This window comes from Neofelis nebulosa, chromosome X, assembly GCF_028018385.1.
Source record: "Neofelis nebulosa isolate mNeoNeb1 chromosome X, mNeoNeb1.pri, whole genome shotgun sequence".
NCBI lineage: Eukaryota > Metazoa > Chordata > Mammalia > Carnivora > Felidae > Neofelis > Neofelis nebulosa.
The window spans coordinates 112,979,946-113,004,927 of record NC_080800.1 but is presented as its reverse complement, the minus strand read 5'-3'; the positions used below and the strand labels follow the sequence as shown (position 1 = coordinate 113,004,927).

Genomic DNA, 24,982 nt, shown 5'->3' with positions numbered 1-24,982 from the left:
TTCACTTGTACTTGAAACTCTCTGTGCCTCACATCACAGAAAACAATTTGAATTTAGATGAGAGTGTGTTGAAGTGTGTTTAAAATTATTCCTATGTCCTATTTAATTTGTTTACGTATTTTATTCGGAAGGCTACATGAAGACGGTTGAAATTTCTGTGATATCGTGGCTCAGTGATATCCCCGGAGCAGAGGTTGGAAACGTTAACTGTCATTTCTGTCAACTTATGTGCAATCTTAAGAGTTTTATGAACTGGTTATGAAAGTTCACATTAAGGTCTCTGGCTGGTTGTCTTACTGTTGTTCTCGATGCTTAGCGTGGCCAAGTTTTAACTGCTGAAGACAATTCGTATATGGTTTCCTTTGTAAGAACTCAGGACTAGAAATGTGTGTGGGGCTCTCATTCCAAGGAGGACCTGGAGAAGACAAAACCACCGAATTCTTCGGAGACTACGAATTATTCAGTTGTTGACCACAGGAACTTCCTCAGCCGCCATTTTGTGTGCGAGGAATAGAAACCATTTGGATGGATTCCTCTTGGAATCGAAAAAATCAGGAATGCTTTTCACTCTTTTCTAGTCTAGGCATGAGCTAGAAGAACGTGAAAAAGGAATATTTTCAGTTTCTCGCGTTGATTACCTGGAGGAGATAGTTTAACTTTTGTGTCTTTTAAGACCAACATATTCATTTCTTAATTACAGTAGCTTGAAACTTAAAAATACACTCCAGGGGCGCCGGGGTAGCTCAGTCGGTTAAGCGTCCGACTTCAGCTCAGGTCCTGATCTCACAGTCTGTGAGTTCGAGCCCCGCGTCGGGCTCCGTGCCGACAGCTCGGAGCCTGGAGCCTGCTTTGGATTCCGTGTCTCCCTCTCTCTCTCTGCCCCTCCCCTGCTCCCGCTCTGTCTCTCTCTGTCTCAAAAATAAAATAAAATATAATAATTTTTAAAAAAGGTTTAAAAAAATAAAAATACACTCCAGAGCAAGATGCTTGTTTTGTTTTTGTTTTTTGCTTGTTGTTTTAGTTAAACAATTCGACAAATGGCTTTCTATGTTTGGTGATGACTGACAAAAAACATTTTCCCTTGCCCCTGGGAAATAAGTAATAAAACTGATGAATTGGGCATAGTTGAGGGGGGAAATCAAAACCAATTGCCTCTATACAAAAAACCACGGTAGGCAGTACTTAAAAAGGAAGCATGTCATTTCTGAATTGGGTTGAATATATATATATTTTTTTAAAAATTTTTAAAAAATGTTTATTTTTGAGAGACAGAGAGAGACATGGCATGAGTGGGAGAGGGGCAGAGAGAGAGGGAGACAGTATCCAAAGCAGGCTCCAGGCTCTGAGCTGTCAGCACAGAGCCCGATGCGGGGCTTGAACTCCAGCTGTGAGATCATGACCTGAGCCGAGGTCTGATGCTCAGCCGACTGAGCCACCCAGGCGCCCCTGGGTTGAATATATATTGATAATACCAAAGGGAATGTGTTTTGTTAGAAAATTTGATCAATTGGATCTTTCTGCTGGGAGATATACAAGTTATCTTGTTTTAAATCTCACTCAAAAAAAATTTTTTTTTTATTTTAGAAAGAGAGAGTACAAGTAGGGGAGGGGCAGAGGGGGAGAGAGAGAGAGAGAGAGAGAGAGAGAGAGAATCTCAAGCAGGCTTCACGCTGAGACCCTGTGGACAGGAAGGACTTGATCCCACTCCCTGGAATCATGAATTGACCAAAATCAAGAGTTGGACACTCAACCGACTGAGCCGCCCAGGCGCCCCTCTAATTTGGTTTTAACGTTGATTGTAATCCAGGCTGTTTCGGGGGGCAACAGAACACAATATAGCTCTTTACTAAAACCACACAATGTAGGCCAGCTATCCCCTACTCCAGCCCCCTCCTACTCTGGTCATATGTTATCCCGTAGCGGGAGCCCCCAGGGATCAGTGTGAGGGTGATGACTTTGGAGTTCCTAGGGAAAAGATGCCCAAGGTCTGGCCTTTGAATTGCAAATGAAGAAGGGTGAGGGCACTTGCTAGTTTTTCAGGGCCTCTGCTTACCCGCTTTTTAGAGGGGATAGATGTCCACCCAGTTCAGAAGCTGCTCCATATCTGCATTTCATCTGGAAGAAAGACTTAGGGCACCCGACATCTGTCTGCTTAGCTCTGGGCTCAGGCAGACCCCGGCGAACTGGACCCCATCACACAGAGGGGTGTGTGGGTTCAGAGAGCTGGCTCATCCGAGAGAACATAGAGCCACCCATCATTTCTATTTGCCTTCTGGCAGAAGATCTACCTTCCTAATTAAGTTCTGCTTAGACAAATAGAGTCAAATCCCAGCTTTATACTTTCTTGGGAACTTGAATATTATTACAGAGATCAGCCGTATCAGTTGAGGGATTGAAAAGGGCAACAGGGAAAAGGAAGGATTAAATTAAGGGAAAGGTGGAAACAGCACTTTGCAAAGCAGTGAGTGACACGGTTATTAAGGGCTTGTCTCACCCTGGACAATAGCAGACACGTTTCTCTACCCTTGGAAGTGAGGACATCATTTTACAAGGCATGTTTAAGGTGTTAAGCTCTTAGCATCTTTTATGAAGAGCCCAGCCTGAGAAGCAGGCCTGAACATTTCATCTTGTAATTCGTCTATTTTTTTTTTTTTTTAAATTTTTTTTTTCAACGTTTTTTTATTTATTTTTGGGACAGAGAGAGACAGAGCATGAACGGGGGAGGGGCAGAGAGAGAGGGAGACACAGAATCGGAAACAGGCTCCAGGCTCCGAGCCATCAGCCCAGAGCCTGACGCGGGGCTCGAACTCACGGACCGCGAGATCGTGACCTGGCTGAAGTCGGACGCTTAACCGACTGCGCCACCCAGGCGCCCCTAATTCGTCTATTTTTAAAAAATGTTTATTTTTGAGAGAGAGAGAGAGAGAGAGAGAGACAGACAGACAGAGCATGAGCGGGGAAGGGACAGAGAGAGAGGGAGACACAGAATCCGAAGCAGTCTCCAGGCTCCAAGCTGTCAGCACAGAGCCCGATGTGGGGCTTGAACTCATGCACCGGGAGATCATGACCTGAGCCCAAGGCGGACGTTTAACTGACTGAGCCACACAGGTGCCCCTTCGTCTATTCTTCATGGCTAGGTCTCCAGCAAACAGGATATTTACCAATAATTTGTGAGAAGCGTCTGCCAGCCAGTATTTTACCAACAAAAGAAATGTAACCACTTCTTTGGGGGCACAAGTGTTGTGATAGCATTCCTTGAAGACATGCTGGTGTTTGGGAATGTGTTATGGATTGGGGAAAATTTTGATTTGGGATCGAAAAATTACTTTTCAGGAAAGACAACAGGATGGAAAACCATGGTTTCGTGGTTGGTGAGCCCATGCATGGGTGGCTTCTTTATTTGCTACATTTTTACATACTATCCTTTTTGTTTTCATCCTACAACAAATGTCTCCCTTAGTGCCTGGCGTCTCCCAGGGGCTCAGTAAGTATTTGTCCAATGGAGAATGACCGGATGCGTGTTTTTAAAGTTTATTTTAGATAGCTTGTGTATCTAAGAGTCTGTATGTAAAATATCATGAGTTGACTTTTATTCGGAGAAATGACTCTTTAGTGAGTGTAAGTAAGGGTAAGGAGAAAGCTGAGTCTCTTCTAATACAGTATCTACTCAACTTCTTTCTGCCAAGCTGGACTACCTGTTTCGTGGTTTTCAAAAATTAAAAAGAAAAAAAGAAAAGACAGTTAATGGTATGCGAGTTAGGTCCCATAATGTCGAAGGGAAGACATTTTCTGCTTTTCCAGTCCTCCGCTCACCTCTTATTTCTTACGTTACCCAAACTCTCTTGATTTCATTGGGTTTTCAAGACGTGACGTTTGCACACATTAGGACTCAGTAACTTTGATTCTCGAATGTGATCCCAGGCGATACCTTCGCTTTCTTCAACGTTCTTCCCTTCTCTGAATCACCGTCTTCAAGGAGAAGAATCTGTTTTGCCAAGCGATGGAAAATAAATAAGCCCCGATTTATCAAGTTCTGCCAGAAAAAAAAAAAAAAAGACCTTTTCTCTGTCTTTCCTTCGGGGGAAGGCATACCAAAAGGGCAGGTCTTTCTGGTGGAAGAAATACCTGTTTAGCTTTTAGGTGGAAAAGCAAAGACTAATGATCAGCAAGTACTTGTTCACTGTCTCTAGGGTGGGTGCTATGCCTGGCATTGTGGGAACTCGCCGCATTTAACAGCGATACCTCGAGGTATCCGGCTTAGTGATTCCAGGGTCTAGAACATAATACAGAGTTCAGAAGAAGAAGCCCATTGTAGCCTGAGGTGCCGTGTTTGGGGCAGACCCTGTGGAAGGGAGTGATGTTGTTTGGGCCCCCAAGGACAAGGGGGATTCAAATGGTTGAGGAGGGGCGCCTGGGTGGCTCAGTCACTTCAGCGTCCGACTTTGACTCAGGTCTTGAAATAGCGGGTCACTTGCTGTCTCTCTCTCTCTCTCTCTCTCTCAAAATGAATAAACTAAAAAGAAAACCAAACCAGACCAAATGGGTGAGGGAAGTTTTCCATCAGGAGACGTGCACCTGTCAGAGAGAGGCACGGTGAAGAACGTGAAGAATTCTGGGGCAAACGAGGAGACCACGGTGAGAAATGACGGGCTTGAGATGAAATGGCACTTGCAGGCGGGGTTCCGTCAGGCTGAGAGACCCGGGTGTCCTTGGAAAGCACCATTCCATCATGTGTCTGCTATGAGAGCTCGCAAACACCCACCTTGCCGTGCGTGGATTGTATCCCACGTGGACATCTTGCTTGGGATCGGGTGGAGGAAAATTAACTGATTGACGTCTGTTAGGGCATTGATGGGGCATCTCTGAAAGGACCTACTTTTGAAAATGTGACTCGCATGTGGCCGTGAGCGGGGGGGTGCCAAAAGTCTTTGCCAAGGATGTTGTGGGGGGTGATCTCTCAACGAAGAAGACGGTAATCACTTTGGCACAACATCCTTCCTACCCTGATGAGCTGGTGGAAGGGGGTCTTCAGGCATGTGGATTGGAGGCTTTCAATCTGTCACCCCTTCTTGCTTCTCCTGAGTTCCTTTGGCAGAGCCCGTTTTAGAGCGAGGTGTGAAACAGGTGAGTGTGGCTTATGGTGTTTGTCATTTAAGCCATTGACAATGAAACAGTTCAAACGATAGAGCCAATGGCCAGCAAAGCGGTAAAACCCCTCAGCTCTTTGGTGCTTCCTTGCTGTCTGATTCGTAGGTCCTGGTGCTTTGTGGGGAGACCAAAAGGCACCGGTACTGGGACAGGCCAGCCGTTGCAGACTTTGCCCAGACTGGGCACAGAAACTCAGTGAAATCCACAAGCATGGAATTTGAAGTACGTAGGTCACCTCACAGTCGCAGGGCCTAATTTTGCAGACAGATACGGGTGTATGTTATTTTAGCCGATAGGTGTTTCCTGGCAAGTCACGTGAGAGTTGAGATTTTCTTCCTTAATCATCTGTCTTTTTATTTTTTTTATTTTTTATTTTTTTTCAATATATTAAATTTATTGTCAAATTGGTTTCCATACAACACCAAGTGCTCATCCCAAAAGGTGCCCTCCTCAATACAATCATCTGTCTTTTTTTTTTAAAAAAAATTTTTGTCAACATTTATGCATTTTTGAGCCGCAGAGAGAGACAGTGTGCAAGCAATGAAGGGGCAGAGAGAGAGGGAGACACAGAATCCGAAGCAGGCTCCTGGCTCCGAGCTGTCAGCACAGAGCCCAACGCGGGGCTTGAACCCACGAACCGTGAGATCGTGACCTGAGCCGAAGTCGGACGCTTAACCGACTGAGTCCCCCTCGGTGCCCCCTGACTTTTTATATTTAATCGTATGCTTTTTTTTTTTTTTTTTTTTAACTTTACCGTAATTTCGGCAATGCTGTTTCTTCAGTTAGGACTAATCATCGATTGGCAAGAGCTTCTCAACCCTTGTGAATTCATCAAATACGTATTAAGCGCCTGCTGCGTGACAGGCACTCTTCTAGACCCCGAGGATACGGAAGTGAAAACGTTTTTTTAAGCCCTGGCTTCATGGGGCTCACATTCGAGGCATCGTTTGTGTTTAAGTTTCTCTGCCAGCACTCCCTGTCGATCGGCCGATGAATGATCCCTTATCGAGCGTCTCACATGCGTTGGATACCGGGCCGCGTCTGTGGGGCAGTTTGGACTCCCAAGAGCCCGCCTTCTAGTTGGAAACGCAGACCTGATCTTAACGCCCACCGAATAAACAGAGAATGTTACAGCGGTAGATGGTTGAGGGCTGAACTGTACAGCGTCCGTACGGACCGGAAGGCTGTGGCAGTTCAGAAGACGGAAGCCCGAGGGTAAGTGGATGTGGGACTTTGGGGGAAGGCGGCGGATGAGCAGGCCAGGGCGTGTAAAGCCACCGCACCGCGGTTCCTTTCTCCGCGGTGCTCCTCCCTGCCTAATCTCCGTGTGGGGTTCATTTGACGCCAGTGTCTCCGGTGCCTGGGACTCGTGGTGAAGCCATTGATTCTGCTGGGCTGCAGGGCTCCCACCCTGAACCCGAGCGGACTCCTAGGCCAGCTGGGGCTGCGGAAGCCCTGTCTTCACATGTGCGTCTCCTCCTCAACTGCCTGGCCCGCCTAACAGCCAGGACTGGTCGACCGTTAGACTTTCTGAGGCTATTCTCACCTTCCTGTTGTATCCCTCGATTCTCTTGTTATGGGCAGCGCGGAAACAGGGATAGTGCTCGGGGTGTCTAGAGTCATCGTTCATCCTTGACGTGTGAGGACAGGGAGAAAGTATGAAGGATGTGGACGCTCGTCTGGGACCACACGTCCAGGCATTCTTCACCGTAAAGCGGGCTCTTTTCCGAAGGTTGATTTGCAAGTTATTGTTAGGAACCCGGAAGACATTTTTTTTTTCCCCCTAGAAACCAGGTTCTACTCAGGGATTATGTTTTCTGGCTGGCCCACAACAGCCTGTTTAGTAAATGCGGCCGAACTATAGAATTCACCCTATGTCTCTGGGAAAATGTGTTCCGCATTCCAATTTGGAACGCTAGGAAATAAGTCCCCTTCTCCGGAGGGGTGGGGGTGAGGAGCTTGGGGAGGACACCCCCAGGTCTGGCACCCAGATGTTTCTAGCAGCTGAGGAATCACCCGTCCGCCCCGCCCCTCAGAAGCGGCAGCCAGTGTGGCTCCTGCAAAGGCTCTGGTGACGGGAGTGCAGGAGGGGTGGCGGGGCGGGCCGCGATGGCGTCTGGCTGAACAGCAGCTGGTTCTGGGCACCCTGCTTCCTGTCCTCGGCTTGGCAAGCCCTGTTAACAAGAGAGATTTCATCTTTCCCTTCCGCTGATGCCTACTCTCTTCTTGGGGCAATTATCCAAAGCCCTCTATTGTCTCTTTCTCTTCTTAATCCTGTGACCATCCCGGCCAAGATGCCTAGATCATTCCTCAGTCATCCCCCTCCTTCCCGAACACTTAGTCGTCGATTGATGATAACTCCCTGTTGGGGAGCAAAAGGGTCTTTTCCCCTGGAGGAGTGCTAACAAGGAAGATTGGAGGCCATGAGGTGTTGGCGATTCTGAAGCGGCCATCAGGATTTGGTGATGTTGTGACGAGACGTGAGCAACGAGGGGGTCACACTCAGGTCTTCGCTCCTGTCACAGGAGCTCTATGCAGCGGAACTTCCTGGCTCTGAACTCTCTAAGGTCCAGGCAATCGAGAAGCCCATATTAGTTCTGGAGAACGACGCCATACAAATCCACAGAGACGCAAGGACATAGATGGTCAAAGCTAGAGCCAGAATTTATAAGTAGGGCGTCTTTTATTTTTTATTTTTTAACAGTTTTAGTTTTATTTATTTTGAGAGAGAGACAGAGAGTGAGCCGGGGAGGGGCAGAGAGAGAGGGAGACACAGAATCCGAAGCAGGCAGCACAGAGGCTGATAGGGGATTCGGGCCTATTAACCGTGAGATCATGACCCAAGCCCAAATCAAGAGTTGGACGCTGAACCGACTGAGCCACCCAGGTGCCCCAAATCGGTCATTTCTTTTTTTAATGACAGTTTGAACAAGTCCACTTGTAAACAGGTAGTAGTGACATTAGCCTGTGATCACCCAGAACCCCTCTGCTTAGATGCTGTACTACCCAACAAATTTCTATTTCTGATTTGGCTTATCATGCGGATTTCTCTCTCGGGAGAGAGTGATACGCTGGCCATAAAATGGCAGTATCCAATCTGCTTAATGGTTTATTTCTTTTAGAAGAACTATGCAAGTTGGCCTTTTGGGGTTATGCATTGGCCTTGGGCGAACTTGGTTCGCATGAGTCCATTCTCCAGAGCCATGAGAATTGAAGAGCAGATTCTGGACCTTGGGGACACGGCCTAGGTGCTGCCTCTGAGAGTCCCCTATTCAGATCATGGGCCGGCGAGCCTTTCGCTGTGCTGGTTTGGTGAAAGACGTCACTCACATCCCTCGTGGGAAACAGAGCCGCAGAAAAGTGGCATTGTTGCTGACTTCGTGAGTGCTTTCAGGAGGAGCCGCGCGGAAGCATCCCGGGTTCACAGAGCCAGGAGCAGTGCCACCCCGTGAGATATGACTAAGCAGCTCGGATTTGCTTTGCTCTGTTGCACCACGTAATGACATTTCCTCCAAAGTTCAGGGGTCAACAGAGGCAGCATGCTCAGCTGTGAGAACTGGAGGCTGTGATTCAAGATGGGCTAAGTGCATTTCAGATTTTACCCAGTAGGAACAAGGGAGAGATGGAATGTTCTTAAAACATTTGGAGTCTGTTTTTTTTTTTTTTTTAACGGGCCCGAAACAGAAGCTGTGTCCATGTGGTTCCACTGAATCACTTGCTTTTTAATTGATTAGGTTTTAACAGTTGAGTGACGGAGCCTATTGGGATCACTCCAGACCCTAAATGAACTTCATTTTTTTTTAAAGTTTATTTCTTTATTTTGAGAGAGAGCACGCGAGCATGAGCAGGGGAGGGGCAGAGAGGGAGAGAGAGAGAATCCCAAGCAGGTTCTGCACTGACGGATGTGGGGCTCGAACCCCCAAACCGTGAGATCGTGACCTGAGCCGAAACCAAGAGTCAGACGCTCCACCGACTGAGCCGCCCAGGCGCCCCCTAAATTAACTTTAAATGGAAGTCGATTGAGGGGTACTGAAGCCTCATGACATTGGAGACGTTACCCTGTTCCGACACCCTGTTCTACGGTGTGGCTTCTTCTCTTAACGAGGACGTGGCTGGAGCTGTCACTGGTTATGTCAGGTGGTTAGAGCGAGGTGCCAAGGAGTAGTTTAGGTTTGCCCTGTAACCCCGGGCTGAACCCCCGCCGAAGCAACACCTCACAAATATGGACAGCGGCTCACAAGGTGGAACCAGATGAACACATAGCGAGTGGCTCAGTGCAGCCCTTCCCTGCTTCCGGCAAACATGAGCCGGTGCCTACCGGGTCGGGGCTTGAAAGGAGAAGGCCAGCACGGGAATGTGGCACAGCCCCTGCGGAGACAGTCTGGTCCTGTGGGACATTTTCTCCTTGCCACGATTAGTTGAATTAGTCATCGTAGCGGTTGTAACGAACTTGTGTTGACAGCAGGCAGGGATTTCTTTTTGGGTACAAACCCACAGATTTCTTCCTCTTCTTTCTAGTGCCTCGTGACAGTGGGAAGTATGCAGACAGGGCTCAGATGTCCCCCAGAGCTCTCTCTCGTGTATCTGCATTGGTTCCATCACTCTCTTGCTCGGTGACGCAACCGCTCTGAGTCTCAGTCTGCTCATCTGTAAAATGGGGGAAATAAACGTGCCCACGTTTCGGGCTTGCTGGGAGAATCGTGTGCAGTGAATGGAGACATATAAATATCTCCAGGCACGGTGTCGGCGTGTCGCAAGGGCTCAGTAAATCAGTACAGTGTACCTGTAAGATTAGTGAGGGAATAGAGCGGCGGGGAGGGGGGAGGGGGGCTTGGAGATTTTCTTCTCATGTGCTTCCTTGCGCTGGTCGATTTAGGGAAAACATCATCGAACGGCATGCAGATTGAAAGTGAAAACTGTCCCCAAAGGGTCTACTTGTAAAACCATGAAAATATTACATGTCTGCGTGGTTTATACTGCCAGATGCCCAACAGTCCAGAATTAACACCTGGTGTTTAGTGGACAGAAAAGAAATTGTGCGGTCATTGTGGATATCCGAAATGGAAAAATGCGAGGAAACGTTTAAAAATTAAATGCCTTGGGGCGCCTGGGTGGCTCAGTCAGTTAAGCGTCCGACTTCAGCTCAGGTCACGATCTCGCGGTCCGTGAGTTCGAGCCACGCGTCGGGCTCTGGGCTGATGGCTCGGAGCCTAGAGCCTGTTTCCGATTCTGTGTCTCCCTCTCTCTGCCCCTCCCCCGTTCATGCTCTGTCTCTCTCTGTCTCAAAAATAAATAAACGTTAAAAAAAATAAAAAAATAAAAAAATTAAATGCCTTGTCTGATTTCAGCCGCTGATGTAGTATTGGGCCTTATGTAAATTGACCTTATGTACATTGACCCGAAGCCTTACTGATAACATCAACAGCCCATTAACACACAGTTTGCATGTTAGATGTATTATATACTGCATTCTTACAATGAAGTAAGCTAGAGAATGTTGTTACCAAGTCATAAGGAAGAGGGGCCCGTGGGTGGCTCAGCGGTGGAGCCTCCGACTTCGCCTCAGGTCATGATCTCACGGTTCATGAGTTCAAGCCCCGCATCTGGCTCGGTGCTTGCTGCGCAGAGCCCGCTTTGGATCCTCGGTCTCCTTCCCTCTCTGCCCCTCCCCCGACTGCTCTCTCTTGGTCTCTTTCAAAAATAAATAAACATTAAAAAAAAAAAAAAGAACTCATAAGGAAGAGCAGGTACTTTTACAGTACTGTACTGTATTTATCGAAAAAAGCCCATGTGTAAGTGGACCCGCACATTTCAAACCTGTGTTGTTCAAGGGTCAACGGCACTTAAAAAAACATCTTTCATGAGGTTTAATCTCGGTCTCCCCTGTTGCTTACCCAGAGTAGAGTAAACGTCCGTCGTTGTTGTCCTTGAACCTCGCCCCCCCACCCCTCCCCGTTGCAGGAGGCGGGACCTTGAAAGCATCTCGTAGTTCCAGAAGCTGCCCTTTCTTGTCTGCATCACAGTCGTGGTAGATGGAGGGAAGGAATCCTGCCGTTCATCCGACCTTCACAGACCCAACTGCGACTAACCAGCTAATTTCTGGACCCAAATGGTATAGAGCAAGTTCAGCTAATCCGGGACTCGGGCTCACGCGGAGTAGCAGACGGGGAGTAGTAACATCACGGCTTCCCGTCGGAAAAGCACCAACGCCGCAAATGTGCAAATGTGCGTTTCCTTTAACAAGCCCCGGGGCTCTGCGGACAGAAAAGGGGAATTGGCTCTCCATTTTGTGTGTGTAAATGGTTGGGATCGCTCCCAGGCAAACGGCCCCGTACTGCAGTCCCGTTCTCCTCCTGCTCCCCTACCCTCTCCACGTCATCCGGCCGTTCTCCCTCGCTTTTTCCCAAGTTGGGCGCTAATGTCTTTACGTTTTCCACACCATCAGCTCTAAACTTGGTCTCATGCCTGTCATTTCCATTAAGGTCTACAAGACTGCTAACAGCTGAAAGCGTTAGGCTCCCTCCCAGTGTTTCCATTTTAGTAAGGGACCCATCTCGGTGCGCGGAAGAAAAGTCTGGGGCGGAATTTTTAATAGCATGCAGTTTGAGGTTTGGAAGGGTGTGGTGCGGTGGAGGGTGTTCCTGGCTATATTTAATCTTCCAACTGCTCTGAAATCATAACTCTTAGGCTCTGCTGTCTCTGCTACTCCCTAGAGGCCTCTTCCAGCTCCTTCCTGTGTAGTTGCTGCTGCTACAGAATAGGCTTGCAGGGAGAAAAACAGTGTCCGTGGGTAAACTCTAGCATATGGGGGTTTTCTAAAAAGGAAACCCTGTATAGTCCCGGCAGCTTCCCACAAGCACAGGCGGTGACTCTTGTGGATGCGTGTTTCATTTTCTGATCGGGTTATTTGTCTTAATCTCAGTCAAGTGCCCTTGTACGGGTACGGGCCCCTGATGTGGGCCAGTATCTGCCGCACGTAGGCAGTCAATTCACCTGGATCAGGGAGCAACAGAAAAGGAAAGGGGGGACGTTTTTCTCACAGCTGTTGCTCTCACGTCTCATCCTACTAATATTTACTCGTGGTTTTTATTTTAGGCTGCTCATCCCCACCACACCTCCCCAGCACCCGCATCCACACGCGCACACGTATTCACGCTCCCGTTAGGAATTAGAGGCTAAAAACAAATGACCTTTTGGCTTGGTTACCATCGTGGCACCCGTGCCCTTAAGACTTCCCCACCGATGTGCTCTAAGGGAGATTCAGTGAATCTGGAATCCTCTGGGATACTAGATACGCTCTCCAGGGTCTGTTGTATCTTGTTCACCCAGGCTTTGGCAGACTAAAACAGAGTGCCTACCCCTTTATTCCTGGACAATTTTGAATTTCATATTGTGGGATTCAGAGACATATTTGGATTGTACTGTCATTTGACTCTTTAGTAATATTGGGATTACCCCTTTACTAAAAGTAGAATGAGTGTGTCATTTTTTTTTTTTTTTTTTTTTTTTTTTTTTTTTTTTTAGAGAGAGAGCATGAGCAGGGGAGGGGCAGAGAGAGAGGGAGAGAGAGAAACTCAAGCAGGATCCACAGCCAGCACGGAGCCCGACCTCACGAACCGTGAGATCACGACCTGAGCCGAAATCAAGACTCAGACGCTCAACCGACTGAGCCCGCAGGCGTCCCTAGTGCGTCATTTTTAGATGTGATTGGGCTCTTCAGTCATATTAAGTTTGAATGCGAAACATCCATTGGTTAAATGAACAGTATCATTGTCAATCCCAGAATACACAGACTTTTATAGGTTCACATTTCCATATATTATCTATATTGACGCCCTCCCCCCCCGAAAAAAATGGATACTATGTGCTTTCATTCTAGAGACAGAGTTTAGGTCTTGGAGAATATGTACACAAAGAAGATAAAATTGTGCCTTGACATGGCTTTCAGAAAACACGCAGATTAAGAATGAAACACATGGCTCCGTCTAATGGGACAGCCCACATGAAAAGGTACATTTTATTCCTGTCACTGCATCTGGGAAAAGAAGATTCAGACTTCTAGCCCTCCTGGAATGAAATGATTTTATTTATTTTATTTTTAATTTTTTTAATGTTTATTTTTTGAGAGAATGAGAGAGAGAGAGAGAGAGACAGGGTGCGAGCAGGGGAGGGGCAGAGAGAGGGGGAGACACAGAACCTGAAGCGGGCTCCAGGCTCTGAGCTGTCAGCACAGAGCCGGATGCAGGGCTCGAACTCATGAGCTGTGAGATCGTGACCTGAGCCGAAGTCGGAGGCTTAACCGACTGAGTCACCAGGGCGCCCCAAAGAATGAAATGCTTTTAGAAGGTGAACTTGCATCCAGAACCTGGGCATCTGGTTACCTATAGATATGTATATCTACATTGTGGGCTGGCTGGCAGATGAATAGATTGTGCCTGTGTTTGAGAATATTGCTAGCTTCAAATATTCATATATGAGACTAGAAGAATTCTATGTGCATTTTAATACATTGAAGACATTTACAAATCAACAATTAATTTGTATTTAAGACAACAACCGATAGGAGTCTTCACCAGGGACGGTGGCATACCGGAACGAAGGCGAAGTGAAATATCGTATTTATTTCATGTTTTGTTGCTGACACTTGCGGAGTACTAGGAAGGCCAGAGGTCACGTCTGGAAAAGTCACCTGAGGCCAGGAAGAGCCGGCACAGGTTCAAATCCACGACGATGAGCTGAGAGGGGCGAGGTCAAACGGCAGAAACCAGGAACCAAGGCTGGGAGCAAAAGACCCACCTGGAAAAGTTTGAGTGACCACGGAGTTGGGAATCCCAGGCCGTTGGGACCCGGTGGGTGGCAGCAGGGAGGACAGCAGAGGAAGAGACAGCATGCCCCAGTGGCCCTCCTGAGTCCAGCGATTGAACTGTGCAGGTGGCAACGTGTCAGAAGGGCTCCAGCAACTTCTTCGTGGGCTGGAAGGGCATTGTGTAGGTGGCGGGCACGAACTGTAACAGGTGCCTACGGGGCTCCGGTAATGGGGCCGAGCATTGACACGCTCAGGGCCGGAGCGCGCGTCTGCTGATGGGCTCAGCTTCTTGGCTCGGCTCTCATTTCCCAGCACTGCTTCGCTCTGACTCACCGAGGGCCCTGCCACATGTCATTAGGCGGCTCAGCTGCCGCTTTCACTTCTCGCAAGGCTCTACGGAGGTTTGGCTCTTGGCTTTTACATCGTTTTCTCCTGAGAGCTGGAGGGAGTGGCCTTTTCGATAGGTTGGTTTGCTGAGTTGAACACTTGACGGCATCTGACAGTTTCAATTTCCTTTCTCATAGGTGTTTGATCCTGATGACCTTTATGCAGGGGTCAATTTCTCCAAGGTTCTGAGCACGCTTTTAGCTGTCAACAAAGCAACAGAAGGTGAGCTGGGTTTGCCATTTGTGAGTCGTGCGTGACACATTTGGATCCACGGGCGTCTCATTCCCCTAGGAGCCAACTTTGGCCACGATTGTTCGATCGGTGCACATCTCTCCCCTCCCTGCAAGTCAACCCCAGTGGGTGTCAAATGCTTTTTTTTTTTTTTAAATGTTTACTTATTTATTTTGAGGTGGGGTGGATAGATAGTGAGCAGGGTAGGGGCAGAGAGAGAGGGAGAGAGAGAGAGAATCCCAAGCAGGCTCTGCACTGCCAGCACTGAGCCCCATGCAGGGCTCGAACCCATGAACCGTGAGATCATGACCTGAGCTGAAACCAAGAGTCTGACGCTTAACCGACTGCACCGCCCAGGCACCCCTTTTAATTGTTCAGAGTTTAGGATTTAAACACATCTATCACAGATGTTATTGTAATGGCCTTCATATAATGATAAGAACCAAGGAACTATTTCGTCCAAAGCTACAGAATACGCAACTGAGAACAACAAGACAGAAAATGAAAAGGAAAAGATGAGTTCCCCTTTTCATAAAGTTTACAGAAGATAGCAGTTACTTCCCCATTAGAGCCATGTTTTTCTCATAGATTTTTGTATGTGTCTGTCCACGTAAAAGAAGTTGTCAGTGGGGCGCCTGGGTGGCTCAGTCAGTAGAGCGCCCGACTTCAGCTCAGGTCATGATCTCACCGTTCGTGGGCTCGAGCCCCGTGTCAGGCTCTGTGCTGACAGCTCAGAGCCTGGAGCCTGCTTCGGATTCTGTGTCTTCCTCTGTCTCTCTGCCTCTCCCCTGCTCACACTCTGTCAATCTCTCTCTCAAAAAATAAATCAAATAAACATTAAAAAAAAAAGAAATCCACATACTTTAAAAAGAAAAAAGAAGTTGTCAGTAACCTTGCACTGGAAACGAAACCTCAGGGTCGTAGTGAGTGAAAAGAATATTTTTTATTTAAATGTTTAATACCCACCACATTGGAGGCATTAACTATAAATCCTAGCAAATGTGAAGAAAATGCCCCATAGCCTTGGCGTACAACCTTACTCCTGTGAGACAGCATCTTTCGTACAGCTGGGTGGGAATAAGCATAGTTGAGATGCACTGAGCCCTCACCATGGGTCTAAGCAATTCTAAGAATCATCGGTGGTCTCCTCTTTGAAATGACCCTGGGGGTAGGTATTATTATTAGGTCCGTATTGCAGATAAGGGAAGTCCGGCCCACAGTTGCCCAACCGGGAAGTAAGTGGCAGAGCTGGGGTTCAAACCCACATCGGACTGACCGCCCCCCAGACATAGGTCTTGGTGCTCAGACTGTCGGAGAGTCCACAGGCTGTGTGCCCAGCACCGCCAGGTGCTACAAAGGAAGTGTAAGATATGGTCCCCGCCCCTGAGAAAATTACCATCTATTTAGGGAGACTCAACTTACCCACGTGAAACAATTAGCGCACGAGAGCAGACAATATAGTCGAGTGCCAGATAGAATGGAGCATCTAGGAAGCTATCAAGTAATTATAGTTTTAGTCAAAAGAGCTGTACATAATAGCAATAAATGTAAAAATACTTCTCTAGAGTTGTTCTTTTGCTATTTGGGAAAAAAAAAAAGGAGGCTTTTGAGCTATCGCAAAGGCGTATAGCAGAAGTACAGATAATTCGAGTAACTATATTTAAGACATATGACAACTAGCCAGTGCTAGGCAGGGAGGATCGTATCATTCTAGCATTATGCCATCCAAATTATACGTTCCTTTGCCAAACTCCGCTAGCAAGTTTTATAGTCTCTTCCCTTGCCGCGGATATTTATAAAATACAAGGAGGTGAAAGTTAAAACCCACAGCATCAAGGAAATTACTTGGATACTGAGCTTGTCGCCTAGGGAATGTTTGGGCTTTAGACTTTTGCAGTTTATGTCTTTTAAAAATAAACGGAGAGGAAAAAAGCCCTCATTTGAATTTGTCGAGAAGCCAGCATACGGAAAACACCCAGCTCAGCGCTGGTCTGATCGAATTTCACAAGGTTTCAAGGAAGAGAAGATTCTCGAGTGTAATTTTTGAAGATCGCATCTTTCCCAGACACACTCTGTCTCCGATTCTCCTTCGCCTCGCCCACCGCCCCCCGCCACCGCCGCACCCCCAGTTTCTGTGAGAATTTACATTACATACGCTACACATGTTACCGCATATGAGGAAGACAAGAACCACCCAGTTAAGGGCCAAAACACAAAGAGAGAAGTTTGAAATATTTCAAAGTAATAAGAGCCACAAACAGCTGTTTGGTACCCAATATAGTTCTGCCTTGGATAACAGGGCGTACTGTCTCAACCGGTTCAAGAGGGGAGAGTCGTAGGGAAATGGGTTAAGAGAAAATGTGGCTCTGTCGCTGTTTTTCATTCTACTGGACAGCGATGGCCAGTAAGGCTATGAAGAAGTTGGCCACCAAAATGGGAGGCGGGGGGAGGAAATTCACTTGGCACGTTCCGAATGGTAACCGTGAGGATTACGGCCAGGGCGCCCGTGCTAATGTCCCGTGAAAGATTGTGTTATGTTCTAGACGTGCTTCTGACATGAGTGGCTCCCTTTATCTTGCCTTTTCCTCTTTTCACAGATCAGCTATCAGAAAGACCATGTGGACGTTCCTCTTCTCTTAGTGCTAATAGTTCTCAGACAAGCCCACAGGGAGCAGTTGTTAGCACAGCTCCAGGGCTGCAGAGGCAGTCAAAGGCAGTGGTAAGTATAGAAGCCAATTCCCCTTGCCTGTTTCACAGTCTGTCAAATGAAATCGATATCCTGGTTTCATCTCCCCGTGTGGCGAGATAGCCGTCCTGTGCGTTTGGGGCGTCGCCGGTGAAACTACTTTAAACCCAGCGCCAGTTCGGGCTGGCCCGCTGGCGCGCATCAAAGGCATGTGGGGCAGAGGGTCAGAAAATCGGGGCCGAAGTCCCAGAGTTCTTTCCCTTCCTGGGACCGAGTGACTTGTTTAGCGGAGAATGCCGTGCAAATGGAAGTCGTTAGAACGGCTTCCTGATGGCAGCTTGCTGGCATTTCCTCTACCTCTGGCTTATTAGGAGAACCAGATAGTGCCTGGCACATAACGGACAATCAATATGCATTACTTGCCATCATCATCGTTACTGTCATTTGCTTTTTCTCTGTGCCTTCCTATTGAGCCTGTGATGATGAACTCCCCTCGTGGGGTAGCCCAGTTAGCTCTGCATTTGGTCTTAATAGGAGCTTTTATTTGGGAGGAACCGCCTCATCCTCGGCTGGCTCTTTGGAGACCTTTATTCCTCGTCAAAAGCCACCCACTTGCTTTAAGCCATCAGGAGCTATTACTTCCAAAGCACTTTAATTACTTCCAAAGCGCTTAACCTTTTGAGATCACGGCTTCCTTTGGGGAGCTGATGAACACTACGCTTTACCTTTTGAGATCACAGCTCCCGGCTCCCGTTGGGGAGCTGATGAACACTACGGTTCCTCCGCGCCCCCTTGGACCCTCTCAAATTGTGTGCAAACCTCCTGTGCGGGAACTTACGGGTGGTTTAGGTAAAGATCCCTGTGCGCATCAGCTTCTCAAAGGGGCCCGTGACAGGTTAACAACTCCGCCTTAGGTATCTACGGGATATTTGATGTTTGCATATGACTAAATCAGCCAATTTAAGATATTCTTAGCCATTGAGAGGTGGGAGGCAGATTTTATGTGTAGATTAGTACTTAATCTTGGCCCTATGATTATGTAAGACCGTGTCTGGGTGTTGGGGAGAGGCAGGGTGGAATAGTTTATCACTCTACTTTGTTTCCTGGCGCATTTAGCAAGTATCTTTAGGCAACTGGTGAGGGGAGAGGGGAATGAAAGCTATGGCCCCCTTCAAAATACACATTCTCGTAAACACAAAAGGTTGCATGCACTTCTGCGCCGTTTATTACCCTCCCCCACCCCAGCCCCACTCCTAAGTTAAAGACTCAAGACGGCTGTGGACCTGGGGTTCCGTCCTTGCGCATCCCACGTTATTTGCCCCAATTCATGTCATTTGTGCCCCTGCCCCATGTAGATGGGTGCTTAATCTGGTGTGGCTTTTATTTCCCTAGGAGATGATGGAAAATGGAGGCCACCAGTTGATAGTAAAGGCAAGATTCAACTTTAAGCAGACTAATGAAGATGAACTGTCAGTTTGTAAAGGGGACATCATTTATGTCACCAGAGTTGAAGAAGGAGGCTGGTGGGAAGGCACATTAAATGGCAGAACAGGCTGGTTCCCTAGTAATTATGTCCGAGAAATTAAGTCCAGTGGTAAGTGGATCTTTCAAAAGCCTTTTGGAACGTGACTCATGTACTCTCTTGTATTCCTACTGACAATCTTTTTTTTTTTTTTATTTTTTATTTATTTATTTTTTTTACCGTTTATTCAGTTTTGAGAGAGAGAGAGAGACAGAGCGTGAGTGGGGTAGGGGCAGAGAGAGAGGGAGACACAGAATCCGAAGCAGGCTCCAGGCTCGGAGCTGTCAGCACAGAGCCTGATGTGGGGCTCGAACTCACAAACCATGAGATCATGACCGGAGCCGAAGTAGGACGCTTAACCGACTGAGCCATCCAGGCGCCCCCCTACTGACAATCTTGTAGTTTTAATTGGTCAACAGAAACTGTTTGTATTTGCATTTATAAGCCGACAATTGGGGTAGGAGGGAACTAGGAAAAATCAGTGATTCGATATTTTGAAACGAAGTTGCATTTCGATTACATCAAGACAGCAAAAACCTAAAAAAGCTAAAGAATTCAAAGCTCAGACAACTGTTCCACCTTAACTATGTCCCCTTCCTGCCACTCTAAGAATCACCATGGTAGAAAAGAATAATAAGAGAGGCCATGTGCTAACTTCCTTTTTTTAGCCCTAAGCTCTTTAAGCAGACCTAAGTCTAAATGCCTCAGACATGTGTTCGAGAAATAACAATCATAGGGCTGCAGGAAGCCGTCTGGCTGCTTTGATTCTGAATAAAATTGCCCTTAACTCTTACGTACTGCTAACTGCTTATCCTCCTTTGTAATAATATCGGGAGAATGAAATCTAAGAATTCTTCAGTAGTCTTTCTAGAACTTTCTTAGGTCACTTCCTTGCCTTTTGTTATTTAAGCAAGGAGGCCCTGCCTATATCACCAAAAAAACCCTGATATATAAAAATATGTCACAATACAGATAAAGTAGTGTTCGGTTATTCACATTGTTATATCTCTTCACTTCCCCAAAATATTTACCCAAGGGCTCCTTTGAGTGGTTAGCTGCTCAGTGCGCTTTTTCTTTTGTAGACGTCTTCGTTGCTTTTTTAATGACTCAAAAGTAATACCATCGGCTAATATAATCATAGGCTCATTGTAAATAAGTTAAAAAATTACAAAGATGTATAATATAGGCGATACAAATTCCTCTCTCCTTTGCATCCTCCCCCACATAACCCCTCTTAGGAGCTTTTCCCGAACGCATTTAAGAGAAAGTCTGGCTTGCACGCTTTTCTGTGTCGTGTGTTGGTTTAAGGCAGGGGGCACCTCCCTTAATGGAATAAATGTTTACTAAAAGACTTATAGTTATATATGTATGTGTAGACTTCTTAGCATTTTTTAGAAGATTTTATTTTTGAGTAATGTCTACACGCCACATTGGGCACGCACTTACAACCCCAAGGTCAAGACTTGCATGCTCTACCGACAGAGCCAACCAGGTGCCCCTTAGCTTTTTCTTTATTACTGGGAATTGAGATGTTTCTGTTGATCCCTGAAATATTTTCACAGGCCTTCTTGGAATTTCCTTGGTTTTGATGATTCTCACAGCTGATTTTTACCCCTCGCTACATCTTTCAGTTGCTTTGGTCTGGTTGTTACGGTCTCTACCTTTCCAGATTCACTCTAGCTTTGTTCGTCGATTCAGTGTCTTCATCCCCCAGATTGAAAGCCACAGGTCTTGCCGCCTTGCCTGGGGATTCCCCAAGGCATTGTCCAAGCATTGTCGAGAGGACACCGGAAGTGGACAGACAGCATGCCTTCATCATCCTGTCCCTCGCTGAGATGCCTTGTAGCACAGTCTGGCTGCTGCATTGTGGACTGCCCTGGGCTGTTTGTTCTGGGCTTTGGACCCTTCCCTTAGGGTTTGTTCTGTACTCTCTTTGGTTTGGAGCTCAGTTAAGGACTCATGTGGCAATCTCTGGCTCTGATTTGAGCACCTAGGTAACCCTTTGAAGCATCTTACCCAGCCATCAAGGATAGGTCTGGACAGCTGGGGCCAGGAAGCCTGCTACTTAAATTAAGCCGAATTTAAACTCAGCAGCCAGAGTGATTCTTTCAAAGTGGAACTTGGGTAATGGCTCCCCATCTCAAAAAGAGTAAAAGCCAAGGTCATCTCACTAGCCTACAAGGTCCTCCAGGATTCAGCTTCCTGTTGCCCCTCTGACCTCCTCTCTGACCTTTCTCCCCCTCACTCATTCCACTTCAGCCACACTGGCTCCCGGTTTCCTGTGCCAAATGGGCACCTACCTCACTTACTGATCCTCTGCCTAAGACGCTCCCTGGATGTATACCAGGGACATGTTTAACATGCCTGGTTCCCTCACCTCCTTCGGGTCTCTGCTTACTTGTCCGCTTTGCAGTAGGGCCTTCCCTGGTCACCCAAGAAAATTGAACCCTATCCCCATTGCCCCTCTCCCCCTTCCCTGCTCTATTTTTTGTTAACCATTTTTTGTTAACCATTTCTCTCCACCTAACACAGTGTACGTGTGCTTATTTACTTCACTTACCATCTGTATATTCCCACGAGAATGTAAGCACCATGAGGGCAGAGATGTTCTGTTTTGTTTAGGCTCTCTAAGTATCTGTAAAATGAATGGACACCGTGGGGCAGGTCATTATATTCTGTTCAGCTTGTTCACTGAGCATCAGTTAGATACTTGGTAGTGGTGGTGGTGGGGCTATAATAGTCTGTCCTCGGGGACCCTGCCTCTAATGACCTTACAGTCTAGTGGTCAAGATAGGTGTGTACATAGACAACTGTAACAGGGTAGCACGGGATAAGTAACGCAGACAAAGCTCTAAGTCTAGACAAGATGCTATTGGTGCAGGCAAAAAAAAAAAAAAAAAAAAGATTCTATGAACAATAACCTCGGCGGGAGGGGGGAGCACTTGAATCGGGCCTTGAAGGATGAAAAGACGCTTCTGACAGGTAGAAGGTTAGAGGGCATTCGTAAGTTAAAGCATGGAGGTAGGAAGATGTGGAGTGGGTGGTAGGGTGATTTGGGTTGAGGGTAAGGCACGTAAAGAGGAGTGGGGCTTCGGCTGGAGCTATATAAAGAAGGGTGTCAGCACAAAGTAGGGGATAGTAGGGGACAGTATGTGGTTTCGAAAGCTGTTTCTGGTGGTCAAGTGGGGGCTGGATGGCAGAGAAGTGGTAGGGGTAACCAACGAGGATGTGGGGAAGCCAGTAGAGACTCTTGCTGAGATCTTGGCAATCCAGAGAGCCGTGCGGGCTGCTTTTGTGATAGTGGAGCGGAAAAAGTGGGCGGATGCAGTAGATACTGTTAAAAAACAATCAGGAAAATTTGCTGATGATTTGTGATGAGCAGAAGGGAGGAGGTGAAGATAATTCCAAGTCTAGGGGTCCAGCTTGAGGGTGAGCTCCTTAAGGGCATGTGGAGTCATGCACCCAGCCAGCCAGCGAAGGTTTCTTTGCCATGACTGGGATATCAGGCTCTGTCCCGGCACTGGTGAGGCAGAGAAACCTAAGACATGAGTTTTGTCCTCATGTTTATAGTCTAGTGACGGGGAGATCTCACTGAAGATGATGAGTTGCTTTGGACATGTTGAGTGGAGGCACCAGAGAGTCATCGTTCTGAAGATTTCCAGCAGGTAGCTGTCATTATTGATTTGGAGTCCGGGGCAGAGCTAATAGCCGGAGATGAAACTGACAACTGACGCCGTAAAGTGGTAGATGATAAAGCGTAAAAATACATAGCAGATTATCAGCGGACAGAGAGTGTGCTGTGGCTGGAGAGGTTGGAAGTGGCTTCGTGGAGGAGGTAGGGCTTGAGACATGTAGGCTGTGGATAGGTCCAGATGAGAGGGGAGGACAATCCAAGCCATAGTGATTGGTCAGGGAGGACCAAAGCCACAGAGGATCTGTGGTAGGACTGAGCAGAGGGAGCTTGGGGTGGTGGAGATCAGTTCGGTGTAATGAAAATGTCTTGTTGGGAAGGAGGTAATGAGTCTTTGTTGACCCGAATTCTTGCCCATACCACCCCTCGCTGCCTCCACAGGGTGGCAAGTTGGCCGGAACCTATTTAGGATGCTGCCGAGGGACACGTTAAGTTCAGTGTTGTGCTATTTTATGTTTGGTGTAGAAAATACACCTGTCAACATTTTCTTTCTTTAAAAAAATTTTTTTTTTAATGTTTACTTATTGAGAGACAGAGAGACAGAGCGTGAGCATGGGAGGGTCAGAGAGAAGGGGAGACACAGAATCTGAAGCAGGCTCCGGGCTCCGAACTGTCAACACAGAGCCCGACACAGGGCTCGAACTCACGAACCGCGAGATCATGACCTGAGCCGAAGTCGGATGCTTACCCGACTGAGCCACCCAGGCACCCCGCAATGTTTTATTTCTTTTCGTGAAGTTCATACTGATGTATAAGCTTAGGGAAGATTTGTCTGTAAGGAGTTTGAAAAAAATGACTCCTAGATTAAATGCGTCTTTCGTTGAAATGAAACCATCCATTTAGAGTTTTAAACCCCACGGCCACACAAACTCTTGGGTCGTTTGGGAGGTTGAATCAGGCATGGAAGTCAAGAACTCCTGTGATCTCCATTTACTCTTGGGTCAAGTGGGTAACGCTGAGGTCACTTGAATAGTCGGTGATTCTGACCTTCATTCGTGGTAGCCTGGGGTACTTCTCATTCAGGCTGGTATTCCATGTGCCTCTGTATTGTCTTCAAAACGGAACAAAGCAACCCTGGCCCTGTGCAAACCCCCACCCTGCAGATTTTGGTGCCGTGGGAGGGCTGTGCCCGCTTTTCTTCCCTTGAGCCTGCTGTGGACAGGAGCACTTTGTGCTCTGGTAAAGTTGCCCTTGGGGAGTGACATGTTAAATTTGAGATTCCACTGTAACTTTTGTCTAGAAGATAATTATGGTCAAGGCCCTGGGGACAGCTTCTTCCCCCCCATCAGGAGGAGACTGGTTTCAGAGGACCTGTGAAGCCACCAGTCTACTACCGTAGGAAGTGAGGAAGTAGAATGTTTGAGTATCTCGTGCACGCACACGTACACACGAGACTCCTTTCAACATGAGATTGAGGCTGAAGGTAGGGTAGGATTTGGTGACCGTGATAATAAAGGCCTCTCACCAAGAATGATGGGACCTGGACGGTGGTGACATTATGGAGCCATTGTTCCCAGTCCTGCTTGCGTACCTCTCGTTTTCTTGTTGCACGAGAAAAATAAACCCTTTTGAACAAAAACATTTTCTCAAAGATTTTATTTCATGAAAAATATATGTACGAATCAATTAGGCATTATATAAGCATCAGAGGATATATTAAGGGCCTTTGCTCCTTTGTTTGAGTCAGATACCTTATAAATAAGAAAATTAACCATTGGTAACAATTTTCAGTCCTTTATTTAAAAATCAGTGGTGACCTGTAAATTAACATGTTATTTATGCATGAAAAAAAAATTCCTGCCAATACATCAGTAACACCATAAATTGTATCTTTTTTTCGTTTTTGTCTTAGAGAAAAGCTAAGGACTTTGCATTAAAATTTTCCTGGAAAAATGTCCATGCCAAGGAAGTATTGAAACAAGTATGATCAGAACAGATATTTTAAGCAAATTCTGTTTTCTGCAACTGGTTCCATTAAAGGGTCATTAAATCCTTCTAAGACTTTTTATCAGCAGGTAAATATAGTTATCAGATGAGGAGATGAGGTGGCTGGCTAATTAAATTTGTATTAAGGCAGCTTGAGAAATGACTCTTCCTGCTGATTGTAAACCAAAAGTAAGATTGAGCTTTATATTTAGACTTCCTGTTGTAATCCCCTGGGTATGTCACATAGATGTTTCATATCCAGAGAAACCCATTGTCACTAGATTTCTTTTTGTCCCATCGCCACCAACAGGCAATAGGAATCTGTACAGCAGCGGCGGGGGTGGGGGGGGGGAGAACCAAGCGTTAATTGGAAAAGGCTCTTTATATCAGGATTAGGAGGGTCTCTTATGGCTTTATCTGTGGGATAGTGCTGTTGTTGGAGTTATCTTATGCCAAGTAACCCATTTGAATTCTTCATGACGTTGGTTGATGTCAGTGATTGAGTTGAATTGAATTGAATTGAATTGAGCTGAACTGAATTGAATAAGAGGTGGTGAGAGAGACCACCTTGCCTTGTTCCTGATC

General features: G+C 46.9%; 1 protein-coding gene across 5 annotated transcripts in view; it reads left to right on the top strand.

Moving 5' to 3' along the window:
* ARHGEF6 (Rac/Cdc42 guanine nucleotide exchange factor 6) overlaps nt 1-24,982 on the top strand; it is a 103,567-nt gene that overhangs the window by 15,763 nt on the left and 62,822 nt on the right. For all 5 annotated transcript variants that reach the window (XM_058713825.1, XM_058713826.1, XM_058713824.1 and 2 more), the window contains 3 exons: nt 14,479-14,563; nt 17,170-17,291; nt 18,651-18,852. In XM_058713825.1, the coding sequence (XP_058569808.1) occupies nt 14,479-14,563; nt 17,170-17,291; nt 18,651-18,852 (409 nt within the window). The remainder of the gene's footprint in view (nt 1-14,478; nt 14,564-17,169; nt 17,292-18,650; nt 18,853-24,982) is intronic.